The following is a 14832-nucleotide window of genomic DNA, read 5'->3' on the forward strand; positions in this document are numbered from 1 at the left end:
GACATAAAATTCAGTTTGAGTTTGATTTTATTCTGACAGGTTATAAATGTGCATGGTATTTTAATACATTCTTTATCAAACAGCATTTGGCTCCACAGAATTTCATCCACTCCTTGGAAAGCCTATTGGTAGGCATTGCAGTTACAAATTGTGAGCAGGCAAGCCACTTTCTCTTCCGATAACTGCCTCTTTCTTTGTTTTCCCACTCTTAATTTCTTTGCCCCTCATTTTGCTAAATGTCTCTCTCAATTTTAGCATTGCCTGATTCTTCTCAAAGTCCATGGGATCCAGGGCAAAGTGGCTAGTTAGATCCAAAATTGGCTGAGGCAGGAAGCCAAGGGTAATTGTTGATGAGTGTTTTTGTGACTGAAAGGCTGTTTCCAGTTCTGCAGGGCTCAGTACTCGATCCTAGCTTTTTGTGATATATTAGTGATTTAGACTTGAATGTCGGGGGTATGATTAAGAAGTTTGCAGACTATATATTCCATTTGCCATGTTCTTGCCTGTCTATATCCGTCTTGAAGACTCTTTGCATCGTCCTCACAACTTATATTCTCACCTAGCTTTGTATCACCAGCAAACTTGGTCCCCTCATCCAAATCATTGCTATAGATTGTGAATAGCTGGGACGAAAGCACCGATCCTTGCGGCACCCCACTAGTTACAGCCTGCCTATCTGAAAATAGCCCGTTTATCCCAGCCCTCTACTGTCTGTTAATTATTCCTCTATCCATGCTAATACATTACCTCCAATGCCTTTTGGAAAGTGAAATCTGCAACATCAACTGGTTCCCCTTTATCAACCCTGCTCGTGACATCCTCAAAAAAACACTCCAATAAATTTGTCAAACATGATTTCCCTTTCATAAAACCATGTTGACTCTGCCTAATCATGTTATGATTTCCTAAGTGCCCTGATACCACTTTTACAATCGATTCCAGCATTTTCCTGATGATTGATGTCAGGCTACCTGGCCTGTAGTACCCTTTTTCTCTCATTTTTTTTGAATAGCGGAGTTAAATTTGCTACCTTCCAATCTGCCGGGACCATTCTAGAATCTCAGGGATTTTGGAAGATCAAAACCACCATCCACTATCTCTGCAGCCGCCATTTTTTTCAGAGCCCAAGGATGTTGGCTGTCCAGTCCAGGGATTAGTTTCCCTGGTACTTTTTCTCTACTTACATTAATTACAGTAAGTTCCTTGCCCTCATTAGACCCTTGGTTCCCCACCATTTTTAGTATGCTTTTTGTGTCTTTTACTTTGAAGACAAATACAAAATATTTGTTGAACGTTTCTGCCATTTCCTTACTCCCCATAATAATTTCTCGTGTCTCAGCCTCTGAGGGGCCAACATTTACTTTTGCTACTCTCTTCCTTTTTACATACTTTTTGAAGCTTTTACAATCTTTTTATATTTCTTGCTAGTTTTCTCTCATTCTATTTTTTCCCTTTTTATCAAATTTTGGGTCCTCCTTTGCTGGTTTCTAAAACTCATCCAATCCTCAGGCTTGCGACTATGCTTCACAACGTTCTAAGCTGCTTCTTTCATAAGAACATAAGCAATCTAATGCTATCCGTAACTACTTTAGTTAGCCACAGATGGATCACTTTTCCGGTGGTGTTTCTGTTTCTCAATGGAATGTGACATATTTCTCAATGGAATATGAAATATTTCTTTAAAGGCAAGCCACTGCTAGGTCCACCGCCATACATTTTTCTAGTTTTCCAATCTACCTTCGCCAACTCACCCCTCATATCTATGTAATTGGCTTTATTTAAGTTTAAGACTCTAGTTTCGGACTTGGGCAAATCACTCTCAAACTTAATGTGAAATTCTATCATCTGATCACTGAGCCCCAGAGGATCCTTTGCTATGAGATTGCTAATTAATGCTGTTAATTTAATTTAACTACCTTTGCCAATTTGATTTGTCCAGTCTATATGAAGATTAAAGCCCCCCACGATTATTGCATTACCTTAGTTACAAGCTCCTACTATTGATTGATCTGTCCAACTGTATAGCTACTGTTAGGGGGCCTATAAACTACTCCCACCAGTGTTTTCTGCCCCTTGTTATTCCTTCCATACTGATTCTACTTCCTGATCTTCAGATCCAGAACCATCTTAGAGGAAAGACCGGTCATTTAAAGCTGCATTGCTTTTGACATGGAGAAAAAGCTGAAGAACACTTTACAATTTGCAAAATTCTCTGACAAAACAGCTATTAAATTCTGATTTTCTGTTTTCTTAATTATACACTTTGTTGCCTCAAAGGTGCACAGCACCAATTTAGCTAAATAATAAATGGTATAACATCCATGTCCCTTTTGGACAACAAATCCTCTGATTATTGAGAATGTCATCACAAGAAATCATCTCGTAAGTCGTGAAAGTAACCCTATTGAACACTAAATGATATTTGACCTGTTGTCTCATGTGAGTATCCACGGTGAAATCACACCAGTGTCATATTTATGTCATTGGACGAGTTATCCAGGCGCCTTGAATAATAATCCAGAGAATGAGTTCAAATCCCAACATAGCAGCAGTTTGAGAATTTGAATTCAGTTTTTAAAATCTGGAAGTAAAGCTGGTATCGGTAAAAGTGACCATACAATTTGCTAGATTGTTGTACAAACCCAACTGGGTCACAAATGTACGTTTGGAATGCTCAACGACCACCCTTGCCCGGTCTGGGTTATGTGACTCCAGTCCCGTACCAATGTGGTTGACTCTCTTAACTGCCCCCTGAAGTAACCCAGCAAGCCATTCAGTCGTATCGAAAAATAAACCGCTATAATTGCAGCGGTTCAACAAAATGTCTCGACATCACCTTTTCAGAGTAACCGGGGTGGGCAATAAATGTGGCCTAGCCAGTGGTGCCAGCATCCCAAGAATGAATAATAAAATACTTACACAACTAGTTTTACACGTTTTTTAAAGACCGTTTTCATTTTTTCTTGGGCTGTGAACATTTTTGAAGCATAATATAAATATTAACTTTAGAAGATTGTTTTGGAAAAAGTACAATTTATAAAATTGAAATTTCAGTTATACTGTCAATATTTTCCCCTTCATACCATGAGGGATTCAAATGCCTTTGTTGTCTGCATATGGCTTTGATTGCTCAATGGGTTATGTTGACGACGGTTGAGCACCGTGCAGTAGGAAAGTCAGTGTGTGTGGCTAAATACAAAATTGATTTGATTTATTTCAAGTTTTACATTTGTTCAGGATTTGAAGCCTTTTTAAAATAAATGTCTTCAAATTCTAATGTACAGAATATACGCCAAGTAGAGTTTGGGGGGAAATCATGCTGTGGTGCTCCACCCATGTGTGATGAGGCTTTTCCCCACTAGCAGGAGCAGTGTTGTAATCCACTGTCCCCTGTTGCACGTATGATCACTTCATGATCATATGCTTCTACAGTATTAAAACTGGCAATCAGATAGAGCTGTGTTGAGTAATGAATTGGGCTCCTTTTCTCTGTTCGAAGAATCAATGCATTTGTGAAAAGAAAAGATTTAATGCTGAGTCGATGGTTTTAGGCCTTAGATCTTTTACACACATGGGAATCCTGTAATCTTGACAAGCTACTGTATCCTAAGATATGTTGCACTGCTCAAACCTTCAATATTCCTTTGCTTATTCAAGACTAGTGTACTTTCATCAAATAGTACTTTCTAGTAAATTACTTTTGGGATTTTTTTCCCTAAACACATTTTAAGTGACAAGCTCTTTGGCTGTTATTACAGCCATTTTCCAAATTGTCCAAAACACAAACAAGCTATTTAACTGCAATAATCTCCCAACATGTGACCAAAATACCACGATGCCCTCTCGAAAAGCCATTCCTAGGAAGAAACCAATGTCTGATCCAGATACTTTCCAGATTATTAAAGGAATTTAGTGAAATCGGCACTCAAATTGCATCAAATTTGTCTTGAAAATGCCGTGTATTCTGACACTTCTAGAATAATGGTGTCTCAATTCTTTGCAGAATACACGGATGATAATGCTCTAATTCCTAAGAATTCATCTGTCATTATAAAAAGAATTCCTATTGGAGGCGTGAAATCTGCTGGCAAAACATTTGTCATGTAAGTATCTGCATTTTTTCATACAAAAATATGCCTATTGCATGTTCATGGAGTAGCATCTTCAAACAACTTGAGAATGATTGGTGTCTTTCAGAGCTGAGCATCTTCTTGAATTAGCAATTAGCAAACATGTATCTTAGTGGATGCTTGAGGGATGCAATTTCACATTTACATGACCAATAGGAGGTTGTGCAGTTACAATAGATTTAACTGGAATTGAGTGAAATGTGTGTACTCTGCAGTCCCTTCATTTTTCCATTTTAGATGTGGCTGGCAGATAAGGCTTTAGTGAGTATTTAAGGCCCGCAACTCATTGCAGTACCCTGAAGGTCTGTAATGCAGCATATGATCAAATATTTTGATGCATAATGTGAAAGTACATGCACTATTGTAGTGGAGGAAATGACAGGCTGTCTGGATAACTGCAGTGAAAAAGGATGGTGGCTGTTTGTTTCAATCTAAGCACAAAGTGCATATTAAATGCACAAAAATATAGAAATGTAATTGACACCATTATGTTTCAGCATTGTTTGGAAAGTTCAAGGATAAAGTTCCTTGTGTGTAATCTAAAACTGACATTTAGACCTGGAAGAGATGTGGATGGACACTTTCTGCATTGCTGGCCATTGTGCACACCACCTTTTTCTTGCCACTGTGCACTAAACAATCCTAGCCGATAGCTATCCAAGCCAAATACACTCCATCGAGCAGGTCATGTCCCCTTCATGTGTTGAACAGTCACCCCAAGTCTGAGCATATAACTGAAGAAATATTGCCAAAAAATCTGGTATCTTTGAACTTCAGCAAGACGGTGTCCAATATTTTGACTTCATGGGCTGTTTAGGTCAGTACTATAAGCCATATATAAAATTTACATCGCTGTTCCCATTAATTTGCATATACCTAACCTGATCCAAGTGTCCTGATTTAGGATTTATCCACAGACCAGACAATCTTTCGTAACAAGAAGTAGGACGCACTAATAGAACAGAGTTGTAAAGTTTCGAGGGCTGGTTATGGCCATATTCTATAAATTCCCCTCCCTAATCTAACAAGTTGATCTTTTTCTTTTTGCCTTGACGAGCACCATCAGTATGCACTTTCTTGCAGTTGTTTGTGTTCTGTTTGCCTCCTTCTGAACGTGACTAAATAAATACAGCAGAATGTAGTCAAATATTTTCAAAATTAATAATTACACTGCTGGGACTGTTGTGTGAATCCCAAATCAACTTTCTGGAAGTGATCACCTTGGCATAGCCTTAATTCCAAATCTTGGGAGGAGTCCCTGAATATAATTTTTGGTTGGACAGTAATGAATTTGAGGATAGTGAGTACTTGATGGCATTTCATAATTCAAGGAGATGCGCTGGGAAGGATATGAAGCCATTTCATAACGGTGGGAATTGAGTCCATGAGCGATCTAGTCAGGTAATTGGAAATGTGAGCTGCTCCAAAATACCATTCTATTCACACCAGGGCAAGTGCGGCATTTAATGCAAAAGACACCAGGGTTTGTCTTCGCTAGTTTGTATGAGAGGAGTAGCACAATTCAAGTTCATGGAGTAAAAGTTTGGGTATTTAAAGTAACACTGTTTAACCGTTGGGTGTTGCGGTTCTATTAATCTCCCTCCATGCAAATGTTCAACATAATTGCATGTTTTCAAATATATGATTGTCGCCCCATAGCTTTATAGATAATCACTGAAGAGTTGATACACTATCAACTCTTCAATGATGATGATACTAAGATCATGCTAATTCAAGTTCTGTTAATTCAGCCTCTTGTGTCCCCTGGAAGTGGTGGTCCACAAGGATCAGTGGCGGGCACTGTTGTTCACCATTTATACAAACAAGTTGGACTCGGGTATCGGAAGTACAAATTCAAAATTTGCAGATCACAGCAAATTGGGGGGTGTAGTTAATAAGAGGACAAAATACAGGAAGACATAAACTTGCAGAATGGGCATGTAATTGACAAATGAACATTCACTGTAGATAAGTGTGAGGTGGTACATTTTGGTAGGAAGAATACTATTTGGAAAATAATAGTCTTAAATATGATAGCTGGGGATCTGCGAGTACGGTTACTCAAATCACTAAAAGTAACGACATAGGTTAATAAAGCTAAAAAAAAAAGGGCAAATCAAGCACAATCGTTCATTTCTAGAGGGATAGAATTGAAAAGCAGAGAAGTTATGATGAACTTTTATAGAACATTGGTTAGGCAACACTTGGGGGACTGTGAGCAGTTCTGGTCTCCATATTATAAAAAAATAGAGGCAGTGGATAAGATGCAAAAAAGATTTACAAGAATCATACCAGAACTGAGAAGTTACATCTGTCAGGAAAATTAAACAGGCTGGGGCTCTTTCCTCGAGAAAAGAGAAGGCTGAGAGGTGACCTGATAGAGGACTTTAAGATTATGGAAGGGTTTGATAAGGTAGATGTGGGCAAGATGTTTCCACTTACGAGCGAGACCAGAAGTATGTGCCAAGTAAACAAAATAGTCACTAATAAATTCAACAAGGGATTAATGAGAAGTTTTTTCACTCAGAGCAGTTATACTGGAGTAGTTGAGGCGAATAGCATAGATGTATTTAATGGGAAGCTAGATATGAGGGAGAAAGGAATAAAAAGCTATGCTGATAGGGTTGGATGAAGTAGGGTGGGAGGCAGCTTGTGTGGAGCATAAACGCCAGCATAGATCTGTTGGGCCGAATGGTCTGTTTCTGTGCTGTTAATACTGTATCTCTTTTTTTTCTGGTGATGGTAGAAAAAATCCCCCCACACAATAGTGACCACATTTCAAAGTAATTGTCGATGAAGTGTTTTGGGGCATTCCTGTGAGACGCACGAGGTGCTGAGATCTCTTGGTGTAATGTATTTTGTTAGTCCTTCGGTTTTTGACTTGATTTAATTATAAATTGGCACATTTTCACCGTGTCCCAAGAATGCTCAAATTGTAAAACCCTAAAAAGAAAACCAAAGGAAAGCGTGGAATAGACACATTCTTCCAAATGATAAACTCAAAAGAAAATGGGGCTCCAGCAGTAATCAAATGGTGGGTGGGGAAAGAAAGCTCATGTATCTGAATCAGGCTTCAAAGTAAGGATGGCTTCTTTATTGCAGATATATGGGGCCCAAGTTTCCGCATGATTAAAAAACGGGCGCCCCTCCGAGCTGGGTGCCTGTTTTTCGCGCCTAAAACGGCGCCGGAAAAAAAAGAGCGATTCTGGAGCGTTCTGCAGCTCCTTGTCTGCTTGGCGCGGCGCCCAGGGGGGCGGAGCCTACACTCGTGCCAATTTTGTAAGTGGGAGGGGGCGGGTACTATTTAAATTAGTTTTTTTTTCCTGCTGGCAACGCTGCACGTGCGCGTTGGAGCGTTCGCGCATGCTCAGTGTGAAAAAAAACATTGGCACTCGGCCATTTTTGTAGTTCTTTGTAGCTGTTTAGTTTTTGAACATTTTTTAATAAAAGTACATTGCCATCAGCACAGAGGCTTCTTGTAGCAGTGAGAAGGCTGCAGGAAGCCTCAAAGTTGAGGCAGCAGTTTCCCGACGACCTCCCCCTTTTGCCGTCGGGAAATGGCTCCTCAATTTCTGAGGCTTCCTGCAGCCTTCTCTCTTTCCCGCCAGGACGGCTCCCTCCCTCCCGCGTTCGGTCGGTCGGCTCTCTTTTTCCCCCCCCCCCCGCGTTCGGTCGGTCGGCTCCCTTCCCCCCCCGCGTTCGGTCGGTCGGCTCCCTTCCCCCCCCGCGTTCGGTCGGTCGGCTCCCTTCCCCCCCCGCGTTCGGTCGGTCGGCTCCCTTCCCCCCCCGCGTTCGGTCGGTCGGCTCCCTTCCCCCCCCGCGTTCGGTCGGTCGGCTCCCTTCCCCCCCGCGTTCGGTCGGTCGGCTCCCTTCCCCCCCGCGTTCGGTCGGTCGGCTCCCTTCCCCCCCGCGTTCGGTCGGTCGGCTCCCTTCCCCCCCCGCGTTCGGTCGGTCGGCTCCCTTCCCCCCCGCGTTCGGTCGGTCGGCTCCCTTCCCCCCCGCGTTCGGTCGGTCGGCTCCCTTCCCCCCCGCGTTCGGTCGGTCGGCTCCCTTCCCCCCCGCGTTCGGTCGGTCGGCTCCCTTCCTCCCCGCGTTCGGTCGGTCGGCTCCCTTCCCCCCCGCGTTCGGTCGGTCGGCTCCCTTCCCCCCCGCGTTCGGTCGGTCGGCTCCCTTCCCCCCCCGCGTTCGGTCGGTCGGCTCCCTTCCCCCCCCGCGTTCGGTCGGTCGGCTCCCTTCCCCCCCGCGTTCGGTCGGTCGGCTCCCTTCCCCCCCGCGTTCGGTCGGTCGGCTCCCTTCCCCCCCGCGTTCGGTCGGTCGGCTCCCTTCCCCCCCGCGTTCGGTCGGTCGGCTCCCTTCCCCCCCGCGTTCGGTCGGTCGGCTCCCTTCCCCCCCGCGTTCGGTCGGTCGGCTCCCTTCCCCCCCGCGTTCGGTCGGTCGGCTCCCTTCCCCCCCCGCGTTCGGTCGGTCGGCTCCCTCCCCCCCGCGTTCGGTCGGTCGGCTCCCTCCCCCCCCGCGTTCGGTCGGTCGGCTCCCTTCCCCCCCGCGTTCGGTCGGTCGGCTCCCTTCCCCCCCCGCGTTCGGTCGGTCGGCTCCCTCCCCCCCCGCGTTCGGTCGGTCGGCTCCCTCCCCCCCCGCGTTCGGTCGGTCGGCTCCCTTCCCCCCCCCCGCGTTCGGTCGCTCGGCTCCCTTCTCTCTTCCCCCCCCCCCCCGCGTTCGGTCGCTCGGCTCTCTCCTCCCCCCCCCCCCCCCCCCCGCGTTCGGTCGCTCGGCTCCCCCCCCCGGCGTTCGGTCGCTCGGCTCCCCCCCCCCCCCCCCTGACGTTCGGTCGCTCGGCTCCCTCGTTTTGTGAGGCTTCCTGGCTGAAGCACTTTCACACGGGTAGGAAGATGGTTTATTTAATCTTTTCTTTGCTTATAAATGTTTAATCAGGTTGGATTTATTTGTATAATATTTGTATAAGTATGAATAAGGATTGATTGTAGAATTTAATGAGTTTCCCCCCCCCCCCCCCCCCACCTCGTTCTGGACGCCTGATTTGTAACCTGTGCCTGATTTTTTTAATGTGTAGAACAGGTTTTTTCAGTTCTACAAAAATCTTCACTTGCTCCATTCTACTTTAGTTTGGAGTACGTTTTCACTGTGGAAACTTTCAAATCAGGTGTCAGTGGCCGGACACGCCCCCTTTTGAATAAAAAATTCTGTTCCAAAGTCGAACTGTTCTACCTGACTGGAACTGCAGAAAAAAAAATGTGGAGAATTGCAAATTCTAAGATAGTCCGTTCTCCACCAGTTGCTCCTAAAAACTCAGGCGCTAATCATGTGGAAACTTGGGCCCATTGATACTGGACTAGTAAATCTAAATACATTTTCTTCAAACTAGATAAGGTATTCATAGAAATTGTCTCAACAAATGTTACTGTATTGCACCTAAATATTTTTACAGTCTTATAATTCAACCATTTTGAGTGCTTAAAAAAAGTTATGTCCAGTATTGAATTAAGCAGAAATAACAAAGCAAAGTGTGAATTAAATGCTGAAGATGTGAATTCAGGTAATTTCAATTAAGTGGCTTTGAATCAAGAGTAGACTGTATACAAGGTGAATGTGAGAAAGGCCTAAACGTCCTGAAGTGCTTCAAGTACAACAAATTACTTTGAAGTGCAATAAGTGATATGCAGGCAAATGCTGTAGACATAGTGTGCTCAGCAAGATCCCGCAAGCAGCAATGAGATGATTGACCACTAATCTGTTATTGGCTAAAGGATGAAATGTTGTTCAGGACACTGGGAAAACTCGTTGCTCTTCACACAATGTCATCCGATTGTGCACATCCACTTGAACCACTGAAATAGACAGGGTGGCGCTCGCTCAGTACTTTACTGGAGTGTCAGCCTTGAATGCTCAATTCCCAGAATTTAATTTATTTACAGCACACTGTTTGAATTTAGTAACCTGTAGAACTCTTGCTCGGGTCAGTCGTATTGCTGCAGGTAGTTTCAGGACAGGCAAGGTTATGTCATATATTTTGAGGTGTAGATGTGTGATTGTCAAGGTGAATGTTGTCAATACTCATGTTAGATGAATTTTCTGTCACTATCAATCCACAGAAATGTTCAGCTCCTTGGGTTAACTGTTGTATTATAGATGGGGGTCTCATTTGTTGACTTGTGCTAAATTTTACTGGAATATGTGTTTGACTTTAAACGGACTTGCTTAGTTAGATTCAGAATATGTTTGTTTTGTTGCATACAACCCATCCATCATCTCGCAGAGGCATTCAACCTAGAGGAGAAGGCAAGCAGGATAACTGAGCTTTTTAGTTGGAAATGGGCTAAGAGAAAGCCTTTCCTCACCTGAGGGTGAATCAAGTATCCTTTTTTACAGAGATGCACAATTTATGGTGGTTTTGAAACTCCATTTTGGCCGTTCACGTTTTTTGACCTTGAGTAGTCCCTCAAGCTTTTTCTTTCAAAGCCCACTGTGTTAGTATTGTTCAATGATTCTGTGGTTCACTGTTAGAAAATGATTTTTTTCCTCTTCACCGTCTTCTTTTTTAGATACAATCTTTTATCTATCTTGTGTTTATTTTGTAAATGAAAAGCACATGACTGTAACATCTTTACAAATTATCTTCTGCTTTCCAGAGATCGTTCTGAACCAGCAAGTGGGACATCGAAAGCAGTATGTAAAACAAAAATACAATCTGAACCTTTCTTTTCTTTATTTGTTAAATCTAAGTTGCTATTTTTAAATGAATGATAATCATTAGACAATAATGTTAATTTTTTTAAATAGTAATTTTCAAAGCAATGCATAAACTAAGTATACCGTGATACACATCTGACATGGGTATGTTTTGTAATGCCTACTAAAATGCATTCATAGTATTTTAAAATACTGTTGGATAATATTTCAAAACAATTGCCCATATCTGCACATATTTATCTGTATGTGTGACCTGATAATGGTGCAAGATAATGCACTGTATTTCACATTGAAAATGCTAGTTAATTTCTGTATGACTCGGTGTTGTACAGATCAGTGTATGATCATTTTCAGAGCTTGTGGTTGCAACAGTTTGCTATGGTGAACATGAAAGTGTTCATGTGATGTCTGTCTTTATTTAGTATTACATGTGTATAGGCTATTGTGTGCATTTTGTTTCTTCAAATAAAGAATGTTTGAAGTGTATTATCTTCCATTTCACATTGTATCACTCAACTTTTTATGGTTTAATAGGTATGATTTATTGATGATGAAACAGGTTGCTTTACACTATGATAAGGCACATGAAAAACCACATTAGACTCCAGTATCTCATGGATGTAAAGCAAATGTTGAATTTGTGCAGTTCAACACTTCCTTCCTTTATATCCTATTTTCACAACAGCACAAGTTTTTTTTAAACTTTGAGCTCAAACAAACTAAAATTTGACATGTATCCCAGAAATATTCAATCCTTCTGTTATTGTTTGATCTTTCTTTTCTGGCCACAGAACTTTGCAAATAAATGGAAGTCAGTAGGCTTTTGTGGTGCTACTTAAGTTAAACTGGTGTATTTTTATGTCTGTATTGGTAACAAACTGATGTGTTTCATACCGTATGTACATGATTTTTCACTTGCACACCACAGAAATCCCCTGACTTGTCAATTTAAAGCTTAATTCTGGCTGTTTTGCCCTTCTACGTGATATCTGTGGTAAAAGTTGAATGCTTTTTGTTTGAGCCTTTTTATAATATATATTATATATCCTAAAATAATAAACTTGCATCATGTTAAACTTTGTGCTAGTCAGGCACATTTAGAATTTGGTTGTCTACTTTATTAATAGATGTAGCCAGTTAATATTGGCACTAAATGTTTGGTTTGATTTTGAATCTCCACACATTTGGGAAACTTAACATAAAAAGTGGCTTGCAAACGTTGCTACTGAATTCTCTTAATTCACACAAAATTGCTCTCGTGGACTTGTTGTTCTGCATTGTTGGCAGTTTCAACTTACTGAATGCAACTGGTTAAAGGACTGGTGTCTGCCATGAATTTTATGTTAAATCAGATGTTAGTGTAGCTTACGGTAAAAAAAAATTGCAGATTTTCCATTGCAGCCCAGATAAATTCTGGGTTACTTTAAAAATGTGGCCTTTGTCTCTGTTTGCTTTGCTTTGAGCTAATGCACAAGATCTCAATGAAGACTTAGTTTCTTTGATTTTTGAATTTCCTGGAAGATTTTTAAATGGAGATTAAAGCATTGCCGTGCTCTCTGTTTTAAAAGTACTTAGCATCTACTTCAAAAATGTCTAAAATAAATGTATCTTTATGTCGGTGTTGAGCATTTTTACAGCTGCGGGTTTGATGAATTCCACTTTGGGGAGGGGGGAGGGGGGGAATGAGTTGATGGGAGTTCGATAAATCTGGCACTGAGATTTCTGAGCATCCTGACACAATTAAGTGTGTCAAGATTTCTGGCCACAACTCTGACCTTTACCCTGGTGCACTGGAACAATGTTTCAATGAGCCAAATTATGGTATTAACCAGTTTGATAAACTATGGGTGCTGAAGTTTTTTTTTAAATCAAGAAAGCTGGGAACGGTAGTTTAAATACAAACCAGTTTTAGAAATGTCAGCATGGCAGAATCTGCTCCATTCAGAGATCTTTGTGTGTTTATGCAGTCAGTGGATAATGGCCCGATTTGCCCCAATCCCCAGTGTGAATAGAGAAATATGCTAGAATGTTAAGTATTAACCGTGATAAAGTATTGTCATGGGTTCCCCATATTCAGTCCTCTCTCCACAAAAAAGTAATAGTACAGGTGACCTTATCAAAGGAAACATAAATTACTGATAAACCTTCACAGAAAACAAGTAATCTATAATATATTGGCATTTATACAGTGCCTCGTATCAAATCCAGAAGTGCTCCACGAGTGGTTTATTTTGAAGGGAGTGACTGTTGGTAGGCAAGTGCAACAGCCATTTTTGAACAGAGAGATGAATAAGAAATAGGAGCAGGAGTAGGTCATTCAATAAGATCACGGCTGATCATCTACCTCAACTCCACCTTCCTGCACTGTCCCTATACACCTTGGTTCCCTTCGTATTCAAAAATCTATCAATCTCTGTCTTGAATATACTGAATGACTGAGCCTCCACAGCCCTCTGGGGTAGAGAATTCCAGAGATACACAACCAGTAAATCTCTCTTTTAATTGATGTTTAAAGGAGGAATGTTGGCTAGGATTCTGAGCGCGCTCTGCTCTTCTTTTGAATTGTCTTGCAATCATAAACGTTTGCCTCAGCCACTGGAGCAAATGAGACCGTGCTTTAATGTCTTGTCTGAAGGACGAGACCTAAGTACATAATTAAACATTGGGCCACCTCACTGAAGGAAACACCAGCTGTTCAATTTTTAACACCACTAGCACAATGCACAAGAGGGTATAAGGAGTAGTATTGAACCTACTGTGTGGTATGTAACACTGTTGCAGGTTGCCCTGGTGTGTGTCTCAATTCGCTGGGGCTGTGCTGGTACATGGATGTCTAACAATGCTCATTTGTTTGCATTGTAATGTGACCAAAGCCCTCTGATTTTTAGTTTGGAACATTGGTTCCAATTAGTCCTGCCTATTAGATAACTCAGGATCGATGTGGGGAAGGAACAATTTTTCATGTTACTGTGCCTCCATGTTTGAAAGTGTACTGGGTCCACCCTCTTGCTCAAACACAGCAGTACGTACACAGTTGACACCTGTTAATTGAAAGGGTTTTTTTGCACTAAAATTCCCAGTTAGACAATGCTTTGAATTAAGCCAAATGGAAATTTAGTGCTTTAAAAAAAAAAAATTGGATCAGATCATTTGAATTAAGTGTAGACTATTTAAATTTTTGCAATTTGTAACAATCTAAGAAGTCAATGTATGTAGAAAGGCATTGTGATCAGGAAGGACTGATCTGTTTACAGTGGGGGAACTCTTATACTTGGAGTTTGTGTTTTAATCTATATAATGGTTGAAATCTTTCATTGTCATCTATAAACTAATGTAATCCATTAACTTGCCCTTGTATCTCCATCACCCACAAATTTCATGAGTGCACTTGGCAAAGCATTGCAGAGAAATACTGAATGCTAAACTGCTTAGAGTGCTGTAATTCCTAGAATGAGCCCCTCAGTAGTGAAGGAATATTAACCAGTAAATGTCTGAATTCTAGCTATTTTCTAGCAGTAGGGTATTGAAGTGTACCTCGATACTTTTATTATTTCTTTGAGCTGAGTACCTATCTTCCTTTAGTTATGGACGTGTCGGGGCTTTCCATAGTGTTTATAATTTTGTATTTGTAATGGTGGAGGTTTGATTATGGTAACCTATTCAGTAACTTCCACTCAGTAATGTTTAACTCATGTGCCCGATATTTGTGCCACTGTTTTTGAACTTTTTGTCTTGATCTGTTTCTGTTTATTTTCCTATTTTTGAATTCATAGTTTTCCTTCATTCTGTTTTGTCAAGTTTTATCCTTCTGCTCACGGAGGCAGCAGGGGAAGGCAAGAGAAAGAGGTGTCAGACCTAGTTTCCAGACTGCAGGGGAAGCTGAGCGAGGTCAGTGTTTAGTGGTGGTAGTGGGATATACAAATATACCAAGTAGAATGATTATGGCAGAAACAGAAAAGGTAGATGGGTTTCATTGGAAGGGAGCAGTTGTTTTCAA

The 14832-nt window shown here is 41.6% G+C and overlaps 1 protein-coding gene across 4 annotated transcripts in view; it reads left to right on the forward strand.

Moving 5' to 3' along the window:
- rbbp6 (retinoblastoma binding protein 6) overlaps nt 1-14832 on the forward strand; it is a 52668-nt gene that overhangs the window by 3826 nt on the left and 34010 nt on the right. For 2 of the 4 annotated variants that reach the window (XM_070901424.1, XM_070901426.1), the window contains exons 2-4: nt 4004-4103; nt 10775-10811; nt 14634-14723. In XM_070901424.1, the coding sequence (XP_070757525.1) occupies nt 4004-4103; nt 10775-10811; nt 14634-14723 (227 nt within the window). The remainder of the gene's footprint in view (nt 1-4003; nt 4104-10774; nt 10812-14633; nt 14724-14832) is intronic. The other 2 variants (XM_070901425.1, XM_070901427.1) reach the window with 1 other exon arrangement.

The sequence above is a fragment of the Pristiophorus japonicus genome, chromosome 15, assembly GCF_044704955.1.
Source record: "Pristiophorus japonicus isolate sPriJap1 chromosome 15, sPriJap1.hap1, whole genome shotgun sequence".
NCBI classification, from domain to species: domain Eukaryota; kingdom Metazoa; phylum Chordata; class Chondrichthyes; family Pristiophoridae; genus Pristiophorus; species Pristiophorus japonicus.